General features: G+C 38.2%; 1 protein-coding gene across 2 annotated transcripts in view; it reads left to right on the top strand.

Moving 5' to 3' along the window:
• PARPBP (PARP1 binding protein) overlaps nucleotides 1-24,280 on the top strand; it is a 54,551-nt gene that overhangs the window by 1,157 nt on the left and 29,114 nt on the right. Inside the window, exons 2-6 of one of the 2 annotated variants that reach the window (XM_068944588.1) lie at nucleotides 461-613; nucleotides 8,282-8,509; nucleotides 10,118-10,228; nucleotides 11,804-11,974; nucleotides 13,787-13,941. In XM_068944588.1, the coding sequence (XP_068800689.1) occupies nucleotides 464-613; nucleotides 8,282-8,509; nucleotides 10,118-10,228; nucleotides 11,804-11,974; nucleotides 13,787-13,941 (815 nt within the window). In that variant the 5' untranslated portion in view covers nucleotides 461-463. The remainder of the gene's footprint in view (nucleotides 1-460; nucleotides 614-8,281; nucleotides 8,510-10,117; nucleotides 10,229-11,803; nucleotides 11,975-13,786; nucleotides 13,942-24,280) is intronic. The other variant, XM_068944599.1, reaches the window with a different exon arrangement.

The raw sequence follows: 24,280 nt of genomic DNA, 5'->3' as shown, positions 1-24,280 counted from the left end.
TAAATCTCACATTTCTAGGCTTAAAGCACGTCCATAGAGACTGGTCTGAAAGTATAGTGGATGCAGATAGTACAGAAAGCAGATTATCTCCAGGGAGGTTTGTATTTTTCCCTGGGGCATTTTGACTGACTGGTTTCAGAGGCGAGACTGTCTTGTGTGTGATAACTTTTACTCTGTTATGTTAGTGTGATGTAAAAGGAGAACATGGGGTGTTTATGAAGACATGTCGTATATAAGCACTTTTTCCCTGTTTCCTGCAATGTTTGCTCTGCCTTAGCGAGGTGACTTTTGCTGGTGTATGTAGGCTTTGCACACTGGTGGGGAGAGTTTATTCTTCAGACTTCTACTGAAAGAAGCATCAGGAGTTGCACAGATTAATGGGAGAAGATGACATTCTTAGGCCTTACTTGTGAAGTTATATTCATTTTTATTTATCTTAATTCTCTATGTTCTGCTCTAGAAAATGATTGCTTTCCAGCAGAAGATTTTAAACTCGATCAAGTGTTTCAGAAAGCAATGGCCCTTGTTTTCAAACTCGGAAAGGACTACTGTATGTGGAGCAGATTGTATGCTGATGGTATTGCAACTGTCAATGGCTGAAGTCAATAAACAGGTTAGTGTTCTTTCAGTACAATCTTGGTGATAGGTGCATCTCAGAGTTGATTCGCTTGCGGAACTTCTTGTTTAGGCACCTACTTGAATCAATTTTGTTGGTCACTTCAATATTGTTTTAACTGAGGGTTAGATTCAGCAAGGCACTATAAAATTAATGATTAGACACCCTGTTCAATCAGGGCTTGGGGTGGGGAAATAAGGCCAGATGGGAGAGGGGAAGTGTTTGTAAGTGTATGCTTGTTTTTTTAACTTTAATATTAAATGCTCTTGTATTTTGCTCGATCATATAACTTCAGTTCATTTCTATCAAATTTTTTTTCTGTGTTAGCTCAGGATGGGAGAACTGTGGCACTTCTGGATGCACTTATCTCATCAGGGCTGTTCATTTGGCCCACTGCCCAGTTCATGCTCTCCTTTTTATCCTTTTGCTGAGGGCCCCTCAAAAGTCTACGGGCATGACATCAGAAGAATGAGTGTAAGGCTGATTGGGTATGGCTCCAGGAGTAGTGTTTGCAGCAGTGTGTTCTTGATTGCCTTCTTTCCTGAAGGTCCTCAGATGCAGACCAAGACCTCTGCATATATGCTATGAGTGTGTACTCCCTACTTCTAGGAAATGTATGACCTTCTTTGCATGCGTGCATAAGATATTTCAAATGATAGAGCAGCGCTCAAGAGTCATCTCTCTTCTCCAAGAAGCTTGTCACAGCTGGAAGGTTGGGCATTATCAGTCATCTGAAATATGCCAAAAAAATACTGTAACCTACAGTCGGGCCTAATGAGAACCACTTTAATAATTTAAAGATATCTTTTTAGGTCATTAAGCTATTTCTTTATGGAAAACTATTCACCATCGTTGGAAGACTTAACCAATTGGTGCATAATAAATGCAACAAGACATATAAATCTTTAGTACCGCTTCACCTAGGTGAAGCTATCTCTTGAGAAAGAAATCTGTTCAGTCTGTGCACCTGTGGCTGCAATATATTACTTGGGGGGGGGGGGGGGAAGATTACAACCTATACTGGGAGAAGCTCCTATCTTGACAGATGTTTTTCCAGGACCACTCTTTAACCTGACTGAATTCATCATCAGAAAAATTGCTGTAGTCTAAAATGCAGGGAATTGATACATCTGTCTAAACAATAAATATAAAACTGGCCAACCCATCCCCACTGTAATAAACATTAACTATAACAGAAATATTAAAATTCCAGGATTCTATGTTTGCATTTCCCAGAATATAATATATTTCAGCTAGAATCCCAGTGCTGTCATCATGCCTATGTAGGTAAAACTAGAAAATGATTATGCATCAACATGAACTCATACAGAGAACTGATAAAGCAGAATAATATAAAACTGTAATAATGCAAACCTGTGGAGGCAATTACTATATTTCTCATATTTGTGATTCTCAAGGGAGAACTACTAAATGTTTTCCAAAAACAGTTCTGGGACATAAAACTTGTTACTCTGTTGGATTTCAAAAAATAACAGATCTGATAAAAGATGATTTCTTTGTGGTATGTTATTACTTCTTTCCCTAACAGGTTATAAATTAGCCCTTTCCTTCCCCAGAGAACTACTTTAATTCACTTTCCTCCTTTTTTCTTTTCCAACAAAGATTCCTATTCTTTGCAAGCATCTTTCCTTTCAGAGATGATACAACACAATTAAAGCAATCACTTTCAACTTCTATTTAATTTTGAAATCTGCTGCTTTTATTTCAAATTTTAAGAAAGACCATGTGCTAAAAACTTTTTCCAGCTCTTCTGTAATAAGCCTATGGAAGACTTATTATATATGTCTATTAAGACTTATAAGTCCAATAAGAGAGATTACCTGTATATATAACCTTTATCTTGCATATACGGATTAAAACTATTTCAGGACTTGCATGTGCAGCATCTGAAGTGAAGCTCAACTTTTCCTGTTGGCTATGCATTTTGATGTTGGCTTTGTCATGTTAAAGTAGAGCATTTTTGTTCAGCACTAAAACTTAAAAATTAATATACAGCGTGTTGCAACGTGCAAATATATTCCTTATTATGTCTCTGACTCATCAAGTAAAACAATTTTCTATTCTTAAGATAACACTTGTAGAATGTCTCTTATGATAATGGCAGTAAGTGTAAGAAAAATAACTAGAATAACAGGCTACTTATTGGCTGGGTTAAAAAAACAAAACAACAGCAAAAAACCTGTTCCTTTAGAAGCCTAGACAGTTTTAATGGATGTGGTGTCTTCCACTGGTATCTGTATCTCCATTTGAAGTATAAAATAACCAAGTTTTTTTTGAGGGCTCCAGAAAACTTTGTCTCCTACCCTCTTTGTCTTAAATTTCATTAAGAATAAAGGTAAAACACTGTAGTAAATGTTAACCAAATAATAATGGTGAAAGGAAAAACATAGCTAGTTTGACTTTCTCTGGAAAATACTCTGTTGTGCAGCACAATTGTGGCTGTATGGAATACGGACGTGAGTGGGATACTGTTTGTGGTGAAAGTTGATACCTTTTACTAGAATGATTAGTATAGTTTTAAAGGTAGGTAAACGTTCAAGAAGAACAAACTTTCTTGAGGGTTTGAAATAGAAGTAACAGTTTTCAAGGTGAAGTTTAGGCTGACAGCAATTGCTTTCAGTTGATTAGGCATGCATGATAGGTTATTAGAACCTTTAGGACAAATAATCACTTGTCATTTTCAGATCACAGATGTTTCAACTAGTAGTGGGGGAAAATCTGAAGATCTTATGAAAACACTTTGTCCTGAGTACATGAATCTTAATCCCCAGACTTAAGTGTTTTGTAATTCTTGTTTTCTGGGTTGAGGACTGTCAGACTGGAGAAAAAGGTGGTGGTGTTCTTAAGTATGTTCTTCCCTTAGTAAATTGTTTGTCTCTTACTGATTCTATATGAAATGTGTTTTGGTGTGTGCTTTAGTTCCAGGGCCCTGTGCTTTCAGGAGTGCTTTTCGTGCACTATATGAAGAGTATTACGTTTGCTCAAAATCCATCCAAAAACTGTTGTTCAAACAGTGTTAAAACTCTCACTACTACTTTCACTGCAATCTTAAAGCACGCTCCTGCCTGGCTTGTTAATAGGATACTCCCTTTCCCCTCCCTGTTTTCCATAGTATTTTAGGCTTCTGTTTTGAGGGTTGGAAGGGGAAGAAAGAATGTTATGCTACTAAGTCAGAGCATGCTAAAATTCCTGTCTTGCTTTTTATTATCACAAAAGTTGACAGTTTTGATTTTAACAAAACCTACCAGCACTCTTGGGATTAAGAGAATTTGTTGTTTAGCTGGGTAGAATTTTTACTTTCTAGTTGTCTGTTTCAGTATCCTATTCCCGTACATATTGTAGCTTCCAGTCCTTGAACAGGACAATACAACTCCATACCCTTTCCCTGTTTGGCTGTGGTACTTTTTCCACTTGCCTTCCCTCTCCCCTAAAAAGGTGTGCAGTCCCAGACAATTAACCATGCAAGGTATACTGGCATTTCTCTAACCCTGGGATCTTGGCCCAGAATTTGACTGGTTTGGGTTCTGGCAGATATCAATGTAACAAATGTCAGATGTCTATGCACTTGTGTTTGTGAGCCAACTTATAAATCTGCGCGCTATCAGCTCTCACTGGAACTGCTTTATACTAAGTCAATGTGCTTTACATATCATTGTTTGGGAACCCTCCTGCTAGCAATAAGAGAGCATATGCAAGCAAGAAGGGCTCACTCAGTAGAACCAGCGATTACTAGACTGCAGAATCTCACAACTGAGCAACAGTGCCAAACAGGAATACTGCAGTCTAAAGTGTGCCTGAAAAACTAGAACCAGAGGCAAGTCCTGAATGCTGGCTAAACACAGCAGTCTTGAAAGCACAGATTTCGAAAGTGATTAGTGACCACTTGTTTGGGGAAGGTAGGAGAGAACATGATACTCTAAAATGCATATCATGTCTGTTTTAGAACAACTCTCTGGCAAAGCAGAAGCTGCTTTGTTATAGAGTTAGCCCTAGAATGCTTGCAATACCTACAAAATATAAAGAATAGTGTCTTTAGACATGAATCTTTTCTACTGGATTTTGAAAAATAGCACAAAAGAATACGGAAGCTTAATATACCACACTGTCAAGAAGCACAGGAAGTGAAGATGCTTTATAATACTTTATTGTTTCTATGCCTGTGAAACAATCTCCCTGATGTCTATCATGGAATGAAAGCACTGAAGATGTGGCTAATGCTTATTGCAAAACACCACTTCCCTTCCTCCCTCCGTCCCCTTAAAACCAGAAAGTGCTGACAATTGACTGCATAAGTAATAGAATACACTGTCACAGTGAGCACCTGATCCCCTGATCATGAAAGTTGATATCTGGAGTGAAATTTTATTTGGATTTAAAATATTTTTGCAGCACTAATCTAAACTTTGCTAAGCTCTGCAGGTCCTTGGTCTTGTGAGGAAAGGTTTTGATTTATTAGATATTGTATTAAAATAGTGTTTTAACTTGGTGCTCCTGGAGGAGTTAACTTCAAAACAAAGTGAAAAAACACCTTTTTAAATGTTTTTTTTTCTCCTTTTCCCCTTGCAACCTACTGCTGTTTTGATCTATTTAATTTGGATTACAAAATGATTACATATTAGACATGAAATATCTAATGATTTCATGTCTATGATTACATGAGTATTTCAGAAAACATATTACTTTAATATACTTGTAATTTGCGGAATAGCCTGCATGTTCATAGTGCTGAGTCGTCCTAATCGATGCACAGTTTAAATGGCAAATAACTACTAGAAAGTGCCCTGAAAGTAGTGTGTGTATATGAATACTTGCAGGAATTCTCACTCCTAGCTCTCGGTCTAAGCAACATCAAAATGGTTGACTTTCAGGAAATGTGGCAAGTGGCTGGAATCATATTTAACCAAGTCTTTTGTTTACAGCTGAGTGGTTAGTTGTACAGGAGGAGATCTTTTGGGCTGCAGCAACTTAAATGATAAGAATTGCTCTTGGTCTTTTCATGTAGGTCTTAATTAGTTGCCAATAGTGTTTGTATGTAATTATTTTATATAGATTAAAGCAGCTGAATGTGAAAACTTGAAATCAAATTAAACGTTCACCTTAGACCAGAGTAATCTGCCACTATTGGCCTAGTAAAGCAAGGCCTGTCACTCAATATCTAGGCATTTGTATCCTGTTACATAGTGTGTTACATGTAATACTGCATTTTCAATGTCACATATGGGGTGGTGCTTTAGATATCAGTAGCATGAATCCTGTTTCTTGGTGAAAACTGGAAAACTTGCTGCAATTACAAAATTACTTGTTGTGTGCATTCTAGTGGTCTCACACAAATAGAAGAACCTTAGTGGAGAAGGTTTAACAGCATGAGGTGTGGGCTGATGCATAGATCAAAGAGCAGGGTGCAGAGGAAAATGAGAAGCTTAGCTATGAAAGAAGGGAGTAAGAACAGGTTGGAAAGAAGCAACAGGTACTGGAGGACAGTAATGGTGGAGAAGTTGGCATGGGGATGACATAGAAAGTAGTGGTATAGAAAGGCCTGCAATAAACACACGGGTGTGAAAGCGGGGATTATGATGGAGAATAGACAAGACACCAAGATTTGGGAGCGAGGGGAAAGCAGATACAGCATATAATGAAGTATGGGTGTGCAGGGAGATTAGTAATTGTTAGTCAGAACTTTGGAAAGGCAGAGGACAGCACAGGAGGGAAGATCTGGGGCTAGAGATGAAGAGCAGGTTAACAAGTAGTTGGTGAATAAAAGACTAATTCTGAATGCAAAGGCTAGGAGTGTGTATGTAATCCTGCATCCTAAATCTTACCTTCTGTCCATTACTTTGGCTTAGTCTCTAAAAACAGTATCTTTCATTTAGGGCTTCAGTCAAAAGTCTCTGCTACCACTTATTTTTTCTTATATAATATAGGCAGCTTCTTAATGCCCTTCTTTCTTCCTGTGTATATAGCTTGGTTTAGAGATAGAAATTGATTTTTCTGGCTTGTCCAGTGTTGCAGCCTTTAAATATTGACGTTACACCCATCTCCTCTAGTGGCAGCAACAAGGGACAGGGTCAGATTTCTTTGTTTCTGGTAAACACTGACTGAAGCCCTCACCTCAGAATTGGAAAACTTCAATTAAAATGTCTGATATTCAACGAGCAGATTTTTCACACTCTCACTTGTGAATCACTCGGTTTAAAAAACAGTTCTTTACTGAAAGAAGAAAAGATGATTTCAGGAGTAAAATAAATAGGGCTATATATTACACCTACTTGCTTCTTTCTCAAAGTATAACCATAACTATGGTCCTCTCCTCTGGCTTCCTGGTGAGGTGACTGCTTGTAGCTTGCTTCCCGCTTTCTTCAGTAATACGTCCCTCAGGTTGTGACCCAAATCATATGGCGCAGTTGTGTACTTTGATTTAAACTGCTGTGAATTGCAGCTCCACTCTGTTCTTGCTGCTGTAGCTGTTTCACCTTACTTTGTTTGCCATTCTTGCCCTGTGGTCACTCTTCTAACCTCTTAGCCAATCCATCTTTGCTAGCCACTTCAGTTCTTTACTTATGTCTGCTCCCTAAGCAAGATTGCATGTAGCATTTATGGGCTATGTAAAATCTCTCTTGTTCTTAGTTTCTTCTTCCACTTAGAGAAGACTTTTTAAAGTTTCTTGTCTGTCTTTTAGTTTAGACCTTCTGTACAACAGTTGCAACCTTCTGTACAACAGTTGCAAGCTATTCCTTACAACTAAGTGTTCACTTGTCTCAGGAATGCTTAGGCATAATTGCTTGGCAAACTTTTACACATTAAATACAGTTATATCAGATGCCTCCACTTTGACATAACTCCTTTGAAAAAAAAATACGATAAACTGATGTGCAAATTCTGTTAGTGCCTTATTCTTTTCTTCTGTCCTCCAAATGCCAACAGAGCTTTCCTTTTTTAAAGTTACTGCCAAGCTGTAACTCTTCTTTCCTGGGATGGGGATGGTGGGGAGGTACACAGAAGTATAATCTAATCATTTTGTTAGGGAGAATAGGCCAGAAGCTGGATATAAGATTGCAGCATATGCTGGATATTTAGTTGTGGTACTAATAAGAGATGTACTTGTGTATATTGATAGATCTCTTCACTGTTCATGTTATTATTTTAGTGTATTTGTTAGATATGTATAGCAACACTAACTACTTCATGCTAAAGTCTAAGTATATTCACCTGGGAAAAACGCATTTTTCTTGGACTTATGTTTTCCCAGGTGTTACTGCTTGAAACAGGTTAATAGAGGTATATTTGCTGCCTTTGGAATGTAAATGCCTGCAATGCTGAAAACTATGTATTCTCTTATGATTAAATATCAACTTTAACAGGACTAATACATACATAAAGTTAAGTATTTGCAAAAATAAAGTTCGATATGGGTACCTGTTATTTAAAGATCAGGAACAAAGGCTACATATTCTAAAAGTCAACTATAAAGCCAAGGCAGTGGAAGAACTTTTAATTACAAGTAAGATTACAAGTAATTACATTAAATTACATATTTAGATTATATCAGGCATTTTAAAAATACATTAAAATATATATATACACACGTATACTTTTAAAACTATCTTGAATACAAGATAATGCTTTTGCTTTTTTCTGTTCTATTAGCACCATGGAGATTTCACAGTATCACTTAGTGATGTGGTGGAAACTTGGAAATATTTGCTACATGACAAACTGGGATTATCACCTGACATGGAAGAACCTGAAAATTACGCTGACCAAAAGAAAGCTTACCATACCTTCTTAGCAAACAGCAATATGTTAGATGTAATAGACATATGCCAGAAGTGTTATGAACTTGCACTTGTGACTGAAAATGAAAGCATAGCCCCTGTAAGTATTTTGTTTGTTCTCAGATACTGTTTTGATATATGTCTAACTCTAGTTATGGATTTATAATACTTTTAAAATACATATAAAAGCACGGAATTATTTATGTTACTCACCTTTCTATGCAGAAAACAAATGAGTTTAAATTGCTAAATCTTTTAAAGGGATCTTAAATCCATTCCAAAATTATTTCTCTATATCTGTGCTGGATGAACCTCACAGTTTATCTTTAAGAATATCTTTCTTTTTCAGAAACGGAACTGAAAAATGGACTACAGAAATTTGATACAAGTAGAAGAACACTTAGTGATTAACATGTGCCTTGGAAATTTGGTTATATATTGACATTCAGTCAAAATATGTGCAATGATTGTCACTTTAAAAGTACCCACACTCTTAAAACAAAAATGCCTGTGCTACATGTAGTTCCATGTTATATTTTTTTTCTGGACACCAGAAGAGGTTCCTCTTCAGCCACTCAGTCCAACATCTTTGTAGTTTGTTGTCACTCAAATGTTTTAATAGCGCTGCATGTGAGACCATGCCCTAGGCTAGATAAATTGTGTATATTCCACCCTTAGCATACACATTAGACTGTGAAAGTAATATGAATTTGTTTATCAGATCAAAATATATGCAAGTATCAATTTAAGATATGTTTGAGAGAAACACAGGCATACCACATTATTTTATTTGATTCTGTGTTCTTTTACTGCTCATTCTCTTAGCGTTGGTAGACTTAACCAAATTACTATTCTTTCATCTTCTAAATTTGCATCAAGTTCAATTAGATGGTCATTTTAATATGAGGGAAGCTATATAAGTAACTGAAAACTGAACAGTAGTTGAACTGAAGTATTAATTATGAACATACCATTGCTTATTTACACCATGATTAAAAGACTGTTTACCTTCCAGTCCTAGTAAGAAGGAAAAACTTTTTCACCATGTAAGTGGTCAAATATTGGAGCAAGTTGCCCAGAGAGCAAGTGAGATGTCAGTCTCTGGAGTTATTAAAAACTTGGCTTGACAAGTCGCTGAGCAACCTGGACAAACTGGACCTACTTTAAGCATGACGTTTGACTAAATGACCTGCAGAGGTCCCTTCTACCTAAATTATTGTATGATTCTATGACAAGTATGCTCGTGGCAAGCTTGCCTACTTCAAAACTTCAATGAGCCTATACCCAAACAATCTTAAAATTATTAGACTTGAGAGATTATCAGGAGGACTGAAGTTCAGATGAGGCAGGGAAACTGAAATTTTTTTTGCTATTTTTATGTGAAAAATAGAGGACTTGAAGATTAATGAGCTCTTCTTAAACAGTGTAACATGTTAAATGTTCTACCCAAAGATAAGCAGCTGCTTTTAGTGGGAATGTCTTAATTTCCTATATGAGAGAGCTTTTTGAAGTTAATTTCAGTCCTGTACCTCATTTCTCTCCTAAAACAGTTGTACTTTCACAGACTTTTAAAAAAAAGTAGCTTGTAGGGCTGCTCTAACCTCAAAACACTAGCAGACTGGAGGAAGTAAGTTTTACTAGGTTTTAATACTACTTTTGCTTTTCACTCAACTTCCCATTTCAGTGTATTCAATCCTCTTTATTAAAGGTTCAGCTATTGGAATTTATTTCTGGCATAATGAATGTACCAGAAAATAATGGTTCAGATACATCTACTCCTTCTACATCAGTCAACAGACAGGACCAGGAGAATGTGAAGGTAAAAATTCTTAGTCTCTTTTGTACATTTTTATATATATGCAGAAGTTAACACAGGATGAAACATAAGTTTCCTTTTTCAATCATTGCTAGTAAAATTGTTGGCTTAAAGCAGGGCATTTGTATTCAAACCCTTATTACTTGCGTGTATTGCAGATGTGTGCACAAGGTTAAGTCCACAAACTTGCACTGTAGGAACTAGTCCTTTAATGATAGCCACTTGATGTAGACTTAATCCGTCTTAAAATACCAGGGAATACATTTTTTTTGCAAGTATAGTTGTTTTTTGAATACCATCTTCACTAAGAGTCAAATCATTTGCCCATTGCTGCGAGCTGAGGTGATAGGTGAAGTAAACTTCCTGGGCTGAATTTTGTTAGCTTATATTCTCTTATGTACAGAAGAAATCTGAACAGCAACAGTATTTGTAGCTATAACAAAGCAAACAAGATCTGCCTGTCCCAGTGAAGGACTGAGGACTTCCTGGGAATACTGGATTCTCTTCTCTGACCCTTTCAGTACCCCAAAATAAGAATCTCTGAAAACTCTATGACAGGTGCCCAAAATACTAGAGCTTTTGTCGTTTCCAGACTTGTTTCCCTCATGATGATAAGCAGTTTCAGCGGAGTATTTGAGTATAACTCAGAAAATAGTTCTGAATAAGGAAGCAAGCATCTCCCCAAATGTGTGACATCAGATTGAAAGAACGCTTCAAAGTGAAATGCCCTTTGGTACTTACACATCTGTTACTATGGTTCTTCCCTAGACAGCCTTTCTACCACCAGCATATGGTTTCCTTAGTGATAGAACTCTGCCATGTGTTGTAGAAAATATTCCTTGCCCTTTTTTCCTTCTCTTGAATCTGTCTTCTCAGACTCCATACTGACATATTTTTGACTGTCTACACTTTTGTCCTATATTTCCTGTTGAGCAAGACATAAGTTTTTGGATTATCTTTACTTTCATAAATGGTCTCTTTGTGTGCATGAGACAAAACTGAAAATTCTTCAGCTCTGGGCCTGTTTGTGGCAGTGATCTGGACCCTGTACAACATGAGTAATTTTAATGTTATGTTTGAGTTATGTGGGTGGAGCTGGATTACGATTTATGACAAAGTCCTCAGTGGAGTGTTTGTGACTAAAATCCCTGGGTGCTGAGAGGGGGAAAAAATAGTGAGTCTGAGGTGTAGCTGGAGGAGGGTTTAATAGCAAATCCGTATATGGTTTAATGGTGCTAATATTTTGCCTTGAGATAGAAAATGAATATCTGAAGATGATTCTAAGTAGAAAATTCAAAATAGAATTTGGCAGCTAATTTTAATAGTTAGAGATCATCCAAATACTTTGTGAATGCTCAGGTATACTATATGCAATTTTTAACACACATTCATCATGCTTGCTTTGATCAGTGTTTCTAGAATCCTCATACACAGAGAATTACTTTGAAATTATGCAAGGTGAAATTCTTACTGTTCCAAAAGTCTTATTAGTGTATATTTAGTTCTCTTTTTAAAAAAAAAAAAAGAGAGAACACAGTTTAGCAGTGTGACTAATTAGTGCGATGCTCTTTTATGCAGATGACGCTCTTGGCAAGGAAGCTTGTTTATTCATATTTAAGCTTGCTGGTGAATTCTAAGAATGATCTTGCATTGGCTCATATTCTAAATGTTCCTGATAGAGGACTTGGTAGAGAAGCCTTCACTAACCTAAAGCACGCTTCACAGAAGAGAAAAATGTCCATTTTTCTGGTATGTATGTCAAATGAAACTTTTTATAGAGCAGAGGTAATGAAATGGGTCTATAAGCATGAAATGTTTCTTTAACTTGATGTGCAGAGCTGACATTTCCAAGCCAAGTCAAATAAGGTCTATGAAACATAGTTTCTAGGCTTAAAAAAAGAAAGAGATCCCATCTGAAGGAATGGATTTTTGCTTAGTCATGAGATCTAAAGAGACACATAAGAGAAAAACAAGAGAATTGTTTTTTTGTGCGTATATATAACTCTAGAGCTGTAACAGGTAGTACTACAAAAACAGTAATCAAGACTGATACCCAAAAATGAATGACATTCTTAAAGTTTGGTATTTTAACCATGAATATATGATATTCTTTTTGTCACTTTTTTGAAGACACATCTTGTTAAATATATTTGAGTGAGGTCACAAGCATGCCTATCAAAGAAAAAGGGCAAAGAAAGAATCTATTTTTGCATATAAGGTGTGCTTATACTTTAAGTAGTTATAGTCAGCACAATGCCATCTGAAAAACAGTCAGGATAAGATGAGTAAGAATTCTCAGAGAACCCTTATATTCTCTGATAACCAAAAGAATCAAAGTTTGCGTGCACAGTGGGCTCTGTGTAACAGGCAACGGAAGTCCAAGGAAAAAAGTTCAGATGCAGTTGCTTCAGTGACAGATATGTATTCTCAGACTTTATGGTTGAATAAATATGGAAAATTTGTGAAATTTCAATTCCAGGATTAATTATTTTAGCTCCTGATGCTCTATTAATGTTGTATTAAACAAGGTATGTGTTTAAACTGGATTTTTTAGCTCTTCCTCAGAGTTACCAAAGGGAAAGCTTCTCTACTGTGTAAAGAAGCCTTCCTTTCTGGCATCTGTATCTTGGAGAGTCTTGCAAAGCCAGAATATTTTCCATTGGGAAAGCAAGGTCCTATGAGCTGTACTTTATCCACAGGAAATCTTTAACACAAAGGCAGGAATACTGGCAAGTTTACTTTCGTTGCTAGAGTAATTTCAGTTGTATTCTTTCCAGTCCTAAGAACTTTGTAATTTAGCTATATAGTCTGAAAGTAAAATTTATATGCACGATTGATATTAACTGCATCTATGTCAAGCAAAATGGATTGTTACCTTTACTTTCATCTTCCTAGAGAAACACTTAAGTTGGCTAGTCTGGCTGTTGCCTTAAAAGTTGAAGTTTTATGCTTTTAAGTTATTCTAGTTTGGGGAGTCCTCTTGTTTTCAGGATCTTAATAAAAATATATAAGAAATATAAGGAAGCTTTCAGAACTCGGTAGCTGTGATAGGAGCCTTAACTTTTCAGAAGTTTTGAGTATACGTTCTTTTTATGTGCACTTTTTTTGTTTTTAAAAGTGCACTACTGATGTCAACGTCTAGATGCTCAGCTTGAAAAATATTCTCAGGCCATCCATGGGCAGTCCTTAGAATGTGAGAACAGTGTTTTTGAGGTCAGCATGTGCATTTAAACAGTGAAATAAAAATTATACCCTGTGCTAATAAAGCTTCCTTTTACATTGGCCTTTTGCCAATTCAAATATCAAATTGGTTGGGTCACTTTCATTTTGGTTTGTGGGTTTTGTATACTGCTGCACAGCTGAATATTGATCTTGCGAATATTTATAGTGAGATGTAAAAGCTTTTTATTAAGAGACATTCTATTGGTTTCAGATTACTTCTGCTATCAACTAGCTGTCATACATTGTTTGCAAGTTCATAGGAGAGGATCACTTTTTCAAAATACATGTGTCTTGGATAGGGCTACTGTTTTGCATTTCTATATATTTTTCTCTTAATAGATGGCAACATCTTTTATCCGAACTGTAGAACTTGGAGGAAAAGGCTATGCAACTTCATTATTTGATCCTCTAAGAGGCCATATAAAGGGGCTTACAAACTTTGTTAATTTTATTGACAAGTTGGAAGAAATTGTTGGTGAAGTCTTGGATCCAAGGTAATAGAATTTGTCTGTCTTGTTGGTGCTTTATTTACTTTTTACCATGTGCGTATGTCTGGAGGAGAGGAAAGAGAATAAAATTTAATTCTTTACTTGTAGACTCTTTCAAAATAAATTTCTACATTGTAAACCTTATTAGAAAATATAAATATTTTGAGGAAAAAATTGGAGTAAATTTTTAGATTTTTTGAAGTTTTTCTTGATCTTAAAGAGCCATGCAGGCACTGATTTGGTAAACATTTATTTGCTTAGTTCCCTAATTGTAAATGATCCTCCAAAAGATTTCAGGCTTATGCGTTAGATAAATACATAAATTGATATGTTTGTTACTTATTCATAATTTAATTACTTTTTAATAATTTCACTGTACGTACTTGTATACAAAGGAGTTGTCTTTGCTGCTCCTCTTCCTTTGATATCAAAGGCTGACAATTATATTGGTTATCTAGTCTTCTTCCCCCCCCCCCCCCTTACTTTTAACTACGTATGCCAAGTGTAAGAATTTTCTTGGGAAGGCTGTGGTGAAGTTACTGGTTTTGAGTATTTCTGAAGACCTGAGAGTCTTTTGGAATGCCTCATAAATGTTAGATTAATTGCAAAGAGAAGCAAGAGTACAAGAAAGTAATTCCAAGTGGTAAGTGCTGGCATTGGCATTAGGACAAAAAGGACAAATTTTTCTTAAGCATTATAGAAACTACAACTGTGTGCGCTTTTCTGCTTATAATCAGTAATTTTTCTGTAGGGAATTTCAGCAAATAAGCTATAATAGTCCTGTACTCCAATCCTAAAGAAGATTTTAAGTTTGAACTGAGTCTGATCCACATGTGGTTAAAAATAAAAAGTTATAAGCAAACTGTAAACGATACTTAAATTACTGTTCAGATTGCTCTGAAGCTGGAAGTGGGAGGTATTTTTTTTCCCCCCCTTCTGCTTTTTTGTTCTTTCATTTGAACATCCTGGGTGCTAGAGGTATGTGGTCTGTGTTTGTGATTAAAGGAATTTTTTGACCCAACATCTAATGTATGCTTTTTCTTTGTTTAAATCATGTCTGGCACTATACACTTATAAAGATAAAAAAAATTAGAAAACATCTACGTGCAGCAGTTTATCTCTTTTAGGGCAGAAAGACCAGTTTTTCTAGGCACCTAGAGTTCAGCAAGGGATAACATATGCTATATCTTGTTAATTACCCTTTTATTTAAGGCATGTGAGAAAAATCAGAGTAGGAGAGTTGTTGGGAATTATCAGTTTTAAGTTGAGAGAGTTGTCTAGAATTTGGAAGTTTTTTTCAGCATTGAGCAATTTATTCTGCTGCTTTCTTTTATTTCTGTTGTACTCGCTGTCCTTTTCCTTCAAAGTCCTAGTTCCTATTGTCTTTCTGTTTAGAAAGTACAACAGTCTGTCTTACTTTGGGATATAAATCATTTTAACATCAGATTCTGGCACATTCATTAGGTTGCATGTGTATATTTAGTTGCTATTGGTTGTATCACTGACTAAGAATAGAAGCTAGCTGAACTTGTGTCCAGTATCTGTTACTGGGCTCTGTATGGATTTTATAACTTCAAGATGTGAAATACTATTAATGTGTTTATTTTGATGTGTAGTAGCTTAGTGGTTAGAGTAATACAGCATTCAGTTGACTGTCTTTGTCTTTCTTAAAAGAATCTTTATTAGTATGCTGAAGTTCTCAAAGACTATAGGCCTAGGATATGGCTTAGAAACCTTAAGGAATCACAACACCAGAGGGAAAAAATGCAGTGTTTTTTTTGTTCAAAGTGTTTAGTAAGCCATATGAGTGAGGACTGTCTGTACGCCTTGCCTATGATTTGACAGTTACTATGAATTCCAGAAGAAGCAGTCTTGTGCAGGAAATCTCTTCAGTTCCGTTGCTGCTGTAGTCTTAAGAGCTGGGAGAAAAGGAACAGTACAACAGAAGTTTTCAGATACTTAGTTTTTAGAAGCCTGCTCAGAAATCTAAAAGCAAACTGTGCAATCTCTGTGGCATTGCTGTTTCTCTGAGGTTGAGGTTAGCCAGGGTACAAAATCAGTTCTCAGGATTTGCTGTGTTGAAAGAAAAATATAGTATTTTTTGGTTGTTTACTTCCTTGACCATTCAAAGTCTCAGTTATTGGTGTTACAGTGGAGACTTTATGAAATTTGAACTTGTATAAAATATGAAGTAGCCCACGTGACCATGGAACACATGTCAAAAAGGCACTTTCCTTCATCTGCTCGAATCATGTTCTTTTACTCTGAAAACCTAGAAACAGAATTGAGGATGTTGAACAATGATGGATTGCTTAAGAATAGTTTGAACATAAGACATACGATGCAACCAAGTATGTGCTGATCTATTGAGAATAAAGATTTTTTTTTTTGTTGTCTTCCAGTCATGCAGCTAACAATGAAACTGAACAGTAGATGAGTGAAAGCTGTAATATAGAGTGGAAATTTAATGAAGGTATGATGATTTGATTCGATTATGGCACAGAGCACGCTTCTACTTTGAAGTTTGCTTACAAAGGTACAACGAACTTCAGTAGTGTCAGGGAGTATTCACTGAGCAGAACAAATATACTTACAATACTCTGGAATTTTGAACTAGCTGAAGTTTGCTTCTCCTCACTCTACAGATATGTAAGTTTTGAAGAAATCATTGAAACTTCAAAAATCAGTAACATGAGTATTGCTTAAAGTTTTGGGATGTTATGAGACTTGTAACGCTAAAGCTGTTTACAGATTCTAAGTAGAAGATTTACTTGGACAAGCTTTGTTTACAAGTTCTCCATTTACTATAATCTATTTTTTGTGCCTGTTTCTTGACAAGAAACATACCAATGTTGCATTGCCAATGGAGTAGATGATTACCGTACATTGGACATTTTTGATGATGTAAATGAAAAAGTACAATACTCATCCATTATTCTGGAAGTCCTTATCTGTTAGACCAGATAGTAACGCTTCTTGCATCTAGAAAGAAGTCTTCCATTTCTGGAATGACATTTCTGTCAAGTTTGCAAAATCTGTATAGGATTTAAAACCAAATGATGGAAAGGCATTTGTCCTATTGGTGGCTGCACTTGTTGGTACTTTGGTATTCCCTCCTGCCTCCCCCACCCCCACCTGAATTGGGCTGTGACTTCGTGTTAAGCACTAACCGCTAGGTGACACTATTGCACAGCTCACATTAGTAGCAGTTTAAGCCTAAAGGAGCGAGTATGACACTTTGGAGTGGGTCCTCATGTCAGGCCCATTAGCAGTCTTTCACAATTAATTTTAGAAGTTACACAGTTTGACTTGAGCATTCATGTGGATTAGTGCATTGAGCTTTCTCTGGTAGGGAAAATGCTGTTTATCTTGTGTTTTGTCTTTGTGAAGTTGTGATTACATCTGAAGATATAATACTATTCTGGGAAAGAAAGCACATGAGACTTTATATGGTCTTGTGCTGAATGTCTGGGTTAATTCAATATCATTCACTGAGTCTTATTCTTGCATCCTGAAGTTGTAACTTGTGATATGTGCATTTGTAAAGCAGTATATATAGCATTCTTTGAATTTAGGATCATAGAGTAATTCAGGCTGGGAGGGACCTCAGGAGGTCTCAAGTCAAACATCCTGCTCAAAGCAGTGTCAGTTACAAGGTCAGACTAGATTGCTCAGGGTTTTATCTGTCGAGTTGCGAAAACTTGCAAGGATGGAGATGTGCAATCCCTTTTAGGCAACCTATTCCACTGCTTGCGTGTTGTCACAGTAAAAATTTTTCCTTATATCCAGTTGGGACCTCACTTGTTTCAATTTATACCTGTTATCTCTTGTCCTCCCACCAAGCACCGCTGCAAGGAGCCTGGCTCCATCTTCTTGATTACTTCCTTGTAGGTGTGTATGGATTCATAGAGTAGCTGAGGTTAGAAGGGACCTATGGATATCATCTAGCTCAATCCCCCAGCCCTGCTCAAAGCAGGGTCAGCTAGAGCAGAACTGTGCTGCTGTGTCCTCAGGACTGTGTCCAGTCAGGTTTTGAATATCTCCAGGGATGCAGACTCTACAGCCTCTCCGGGCAATCTGTTTCAGCATTCAGTGGCACTACAGTAAAATGCTTTAATGTCTTCAGATGGAAATTTGTGTGTTTCAGTTTGTGCTCATTGCTACTTGTTCTGACACTGGATGCTGCTGAGAAGAGTCCATCGTTTTTGTTCCTGCCCATCAGATGTGTATACACACTGATTGGATTCTGTCCCCTCCCCTCACCCCAAGCCGCCTTCTCCAGGATAAACTGTCCCAGCTCTCTGACTCTCCTATTATAGGAGATCATCCAGGACCTTAATCACCTCTGTGGCCCTTGACTGGACTTGCTCCAATATGCTCACGTCTCTCTTGTACCAGGGAGCCTAGAACTGGACACAGCACCCCACGGGTGGCCTCGCTAGTGCTGAGTAGAGGGGAAGGATCACTTTCCTTGACCTGCTGCCAGCACTCTGCCTCAGGGGACAGCCCAGGATGCCGCTGGCCACCTTTGTTGCAAGGGCACGCTTCTGGCTCATGGTCAACTTGTTGTCTGCCAGGACCGCCAGGGCCTTCTCTGCAAAGCTGCTTTCCAGCCGGTCAGCATCCCGCCCGTACTGGTGCCTGAGGTTATTCCTTCCCAGGTGCAGGACTTAGCATTTCCCTGTGTTGAACTTCACAAGGTCCTTGTCAGCCCATTTCTCCAAGCCTGTTGAGGTCCCTCTGAACAGCAGCACAACCATGTGTTATCTCAACCACTGCCCCCACTTTTGCATGCTCTGCAAACTTGCTCAGGGCACACTCTGTCCCATCGCCCAGGGCATTAATGAAGATAATACACAGTAGGAGCCCCAGTATCAACCCCTGGGGTACGCCACTAGTGACTGGCCTCCAGCAAGACTTCATGCTGCTAATCACAGCCCTTTGAGGCCAGCTGTTCAGCCTGTTTTCAGTCTACCTCACCATCCCCATATTTAGCCTGTTCCTCATTTGGTTGTCTAAGAATGGTATGGGAGACAGTGTCAAAAGCTTTGCTAAACTCGAAATAAACAATATCCACTGCTCTCCCCACATCTACCAAGTCAGTCTTCTCTTCATGGGAGGCGTGGAAAACTGATGAAGCCTGATTTCCCCTTTGTAAATATATATTGACTACTCACAAGCACCTTATCCTAATGTAACTGGAGATGATTTGCAGAATGTGTTACTCCATCCCCTTCCCAGGGATCGAGGTGAGACTGACTTGTCTGTAATTTTTCCAGATCCTCCTCTTTGCCTTGCTGGAAGACAGGAGTGACTTTTCTTTCTCCCAGTGTTCTGGAACCTTTCCTGATTGCAAGGCCACTCTTGATCACCTTTGAAAGGTCCTGGCAATGACAGCAGCCAACTTCCTTAGGACATGTGGATGCATCCCATCAGGATGTCCAAATAATTTAAATGTTCCCTAACCTGGTGCTCCTTCACTGAGGGCAGGTCTCCCTTGCTCCAGACTTTCCCTCTGGTCTTAGGGGCCTGGGATTCCTGAAGGCCAGTGTTACCAGTAAAGACTGAGGTGAAGAAAACATTGAGTACCTTTGCCTTTTTCATGTCCTTTGTTACCTGGTCCTCTGCCCCATTCAGCAGCAGGCGTACGTTTTCCCAAGTTTTGCATTTGCTAGTTACTTACTTGTAGAAGCTCTTGTTGCCCTTCATGTTCCTTGTCAGATTCAACTTCAGGTGGGCTTTGTCTTTCCTAACCTGGTCCCTGCACAGCACGCTCAAACAGTGTCTCTATATTCCTCCCAGGTCACCTGTCCCTACTTCCACCTCTTGTACTCTTTTCTCTTTGTTTGAGTTTTGTCAGGAGCTTCTTACATCCATGCAGGCCTCCTGCTGCATTTGCTTGATTTTTGTGCTTATGGGGCTGGACAGTTCTTGAGCTTGGAGGTAATCTTTGAAATACCAGCCAGCTCTCTTCGACTCCCCTCTTCTCTCCAGGGCTGTATCCCCCAAGATTCTTCCAAGCAGCTCCCCAAAGAGGCCAAAATCCATGGTTATGATCCTACTTTTTGCCCTACTCTCTCCTTCCAGGATCCTGAACTCCACCATCTCATGGTTCCTGCAGCCAAGGCTGCCCCTCGCTTTCACATCCCCAACCAGTCCTTCCTTCCTTTGTAAGCATGAGATCCAGCAGAGCACCTCTGCTTGATGACAACTTCCTAACACAGGTGTTCAAGGCACCAACTATTTATTCTGGAATCTCTTAACCCCACCCACCAAGCCTTCTCTTCTCCAAGCTGAACAAGCTGATCCCTCAGCCTCCTCTCACAGGGCACGGACGTTAGTCCGCTGACCATCTTGGTGGTCCTCTGTTAATTTGCTCTAGTTTATCAGTGTCTTTGCCGGATCGGGGGGCCCAAAACTGGATGCACTGTTCTGAACTCTAAATTCTGTCATTAGAGAGGGATCACCAATATTCCTTAAAGTGCTGGCTCTTCTGCTGTTAATGCAGGCAAGGATACTTTTGGCTTTCTTTGCTGCCAGAGAAACACTGCTGGCTCACGTTCAGCTTGCTGTTCACCAAGACCCCTAAATCCTCCTCTACAGAGCTAGTCCCCAGCATGTATCATTGAAACGGTCCATTTCTGACTGTCCTGTCCTGTCCTGCAAGACTGCATGCCCTGTTGAATTTCGCCTAGTTCCTGTCAGTCCGTTCCTCCAGTCTGTCTAATCCCTCTGAATGGCAGCCCTCAAGCATATGAACTCTTCCACCCAAGCTGTTGTCATCTGCTTGGTCACTGCTTCCAGCTTGCTAACAAAGTTGTTAAATGGGACAGTTCCCAGGATAGACCCCTGTGGTAATCCATTTACCAGCTACCAGAGACAGTACATCTTAACTGCTGCGCTCTGAGTCTGGTTATGCAGCCAGATTTTAATTATGTAGTTGTCCATCCAGCCAGGCTGTAGCATCTGAACTTGGGTGTGAGAATACTGTTTGAGATGGTGTCGAAAGCCTTGCTAAAGTCAATGTCATCTGCTATCCTTCCTTTGTTCACAAATCCAGTCATTTTATTATAGAAGGCAAACAGGTTAGGTGGGCATGGTTTAAGCTTGATAAATTCATGCTGACTGTTACCAGTCACTGTCATCTTCTTCACATGCCTAGCAATGTCTTCCAGTGGGACTTGCTCCATGATTTTTCCAGGGACCAAAGTGAGGATGGTAGGTCTGTAGTTTCTCAGATTGTCGTCTTTGCCTTTTTTGAAGATGGATGCAATATTTGCTTTTCTCTAGTTGCTGGGGACCTCCCCTAATCTGCATGACCTTTCAAAGATGATAGTGTGTGGCCTTACAAGGACATCAGCCAGTTTTATTAGCACTCTTGGATGCAGCCCATCTGGTCCTATGGACTTGTTTGTGTTCTCTCAGTAATCCTGACTCGATTGTCATCCGCTGCTGGTGGTAGTTCTCCTCTGTGAAATCTTTTTCGTAGTATAGAAGATGGGGAGGCCTTATTGGAGAAGACTGAGGCACTCAGTGCCTCAGTTCTACCTGTCCACTGTCATTAAATCACTTGCCTCATTCAGCAACAGTCCCTCACATTTTCCTCCTTTAGCCTTGTAATACTAATGTGGCAAAAGCAGCTGTTGTTGTCTTTAGCATTCTCTGTAAATCTCAACTCTAAAGGAGCTTTGGCTTTTCTGACACCATCCTTCCATGCCTGGGCAATGTTTCTGAATTCTTTCATTGTAACCTGTCCCTGTTTCCGCGTTCTGTATACTGCATTTTTGCATTGGAGCTTTGTCATCCGTTCCCTGTTTAGCCAAGTCTCCTTTGTATTTCTACACATTTTCCTGCGTATTACAACAGACTATTCTTGTGCTTGCAATATGCTGTCCTTAAAGACATGCCAGCTTTGCCCTTCAGAGCTGCCTCCCATGGGATCCTACCTACCAGTTTCCTGAATAAGCTGAAGTCTGCTCTCCTGAAGTCTATGGTCTGTACTCTGCTACTTGCCTTCTTCACTCCCCTAGGATCTTGAACTCCACTATTTCATAGTCACTGCAGACAGAGCTACCATTGTTTTGTTTTAGTTTATTTTATTTTTTAAACATACCCAAACACTTCTTGTTTGTGAATAGCAGACCCAGCTGTGTATCACCCTGGTTGGTTTATCAAGTTCCTGCACCAAGAAGTTATCCTTCATGCCCTCTAGAAATCATCTGGACTGCTTGCATCCCACCATGATGCTCTTCCAACAAATGCCAGGGAGGACAAACTCCTCTCTGAGAATAAGCTTTCAGATGCAGAGCTTTCTGGGAGTTATTTTAAGAAGACTTTGTTCACTTCCTTGAGCTGGTTGGTTAGTCTATAACAAACTCCTGTCACAATCTTACCCCTGCTGGTTTCCCTTTGACACTGAATCACGAGCTTTCTGGAGAGCTCCATACCTCTGAGCAGCTCCCTCTTTGTGTATGAGGCACCCCCCACCTTGTCTTTCCTGACCATCTTTCCTGAAGAACTTGCATCCATCCTTCGCTGCCTTCCAGTTGTCAAGCTGTCCTGCCATCTCTCAGTTTTTCCAATGATAGAGTTCTGTAACCTCACACAGAGCTTTTGTTCTTCCTAACTTGTTTTATCTGAGTTTGTTTTATTGCGTGGTCTCTTTTGCTTTAGAGTGTTTGCGATCTGCTAATTCTCAGTAAAATACAAATAGGATTAAATAAATCTTGGAAGCTGTATTCTAATAGACTTAGTTTGTCAGCTTATAGCAAAATTGATAAAAGTATATTTCAGTGTTTAAATACTTATAGTGAAAGTTAGTGATCATAAAAAATGGCCCAAATTAGAATATATTGCCAATGTACCTTGTTAATAAATATTGTACTTGTGATATATTTTCAAATATTCTTGCATTTTAGATAAATACAAAATTATGGCAAAGACTTGTGTAATAAAATAATTCTTTAATAAGAACAAATAAATTAGGTTTAAACCAAACCCTTCAAAATTATTCTTAAATACTTAGTCTTTTAAGTGGCAGGAATTTTCAGGGACAATTTTTTACATAAACTCTGCTTTATTTAGAGATTTAATTTTATAATTGAAATTCTGGTATACTTTAATCTGTGATTGGCTTCTATAGTTCAGTTCAACTTATTGGGAATGTTTTAGAATATATTTAAAAGTCTAAATTTAAGTATGGTTTAAATTGGATTTTCAAGAAAACCTGATTGCAAAAGCTGTTGTTTCAAGGGTAAGTCTGACTTGAGATGTCACAGACTTGTCGATTAATGGTATCTTAACTGCGCCAATTGTACAATGCTGCTGTTGATACTTAGTTAAATTGTGATTATTGTAATTCCCTTAACTACCTAATTCAGGCTAGTGCTGGAAAATACACTGATTGTTATTACCTAGGTATTGAAATTTAAATGTAGTCCCTTAATTAAAGAGAAGATGTGAAGGCCGTGACTCTATGGTACTTTTATACTAGTGGTAAATTTGATTTAAAGAAGTTGGCCCTATGCCATCATACAGGTATCAAACTACCAGTTCATCTGTTTGCATGGCCTTGCTTTAATCCAGATTTGGGAAGCTGTCTGACAATTCTCTGCCCACAGTTCCAATCCTAATAACCTTGAGTAAGGTGCAGGAAAGAGGGATTATATCTAGGGGGAACTATTAAGTTAAATATGCTATGATGGAAGGATGGAATTGTAATAAGGTGCACGTATGGCCGCTCATTGAGGATCATGTTCTGAGAACATTCCTTTAGCCTTAGAGTAGTTCCATCATAGGGCTCCAGGATAATCACCTGGTACCGAGAATATCTAGAATTAATCTTCATGCCACCAGCTTTGTTTTTGGCAGTAAGTTCTTGAGAAAGTACAGGAAAAACAAATACCTTAGATGGTGGGTATTTTCCTGAGAAGGTTAGCAGAATAAACTGAAGACAGATATTTTTGGCAATAGAGCAAAGGCAACAATAGCAACATGAAAGTCCTTGGAAGCATAGTCTTAACTTTTTGATGTGATTTTGTTGAGGGCCTAATCAATTGGAAAATTCCATAGGGTCTAAGGTGGGGTTTTCACTTAATATTTAGACGTGTATGGTTAAAAAATTAGAGATATGGTAAAGCACGAATGCTTATGTCTATTATTTGAGTAGAAGTTCTTGAGCACTGTGAGTGTTTTGATTTTTATCTAGTTACTTTCTTCATTTTAAGTAGAGCTGCAATTTCAAACTTTCATCATTAAAATTGCATCAGTGAACTTAATTCCTAGATTTCAAGAGAAACTAAAAATTAGTAGTTGGTGTGAAAGCTCCTAATTTATGCTTGTAACA

Source organism: Struthio camelus, chromosome 1 (genome assembly GCF_040807025.1).
Source record: "Struthio camelus isolate bStrCam1 chromosome 1, bStrCam1.hap1, whole genome shotgun sequence".
Classification (NCBI taxonomy): domain Eukaryota; kingdom Metazoa; phylum Chordata; class Aves; order Struthioniformes; family Struthionidae; genus Struthio; species Struthio camelus.
This window is presented reverse-complemented; position numbering and strand designations above follow the sequence as displayed.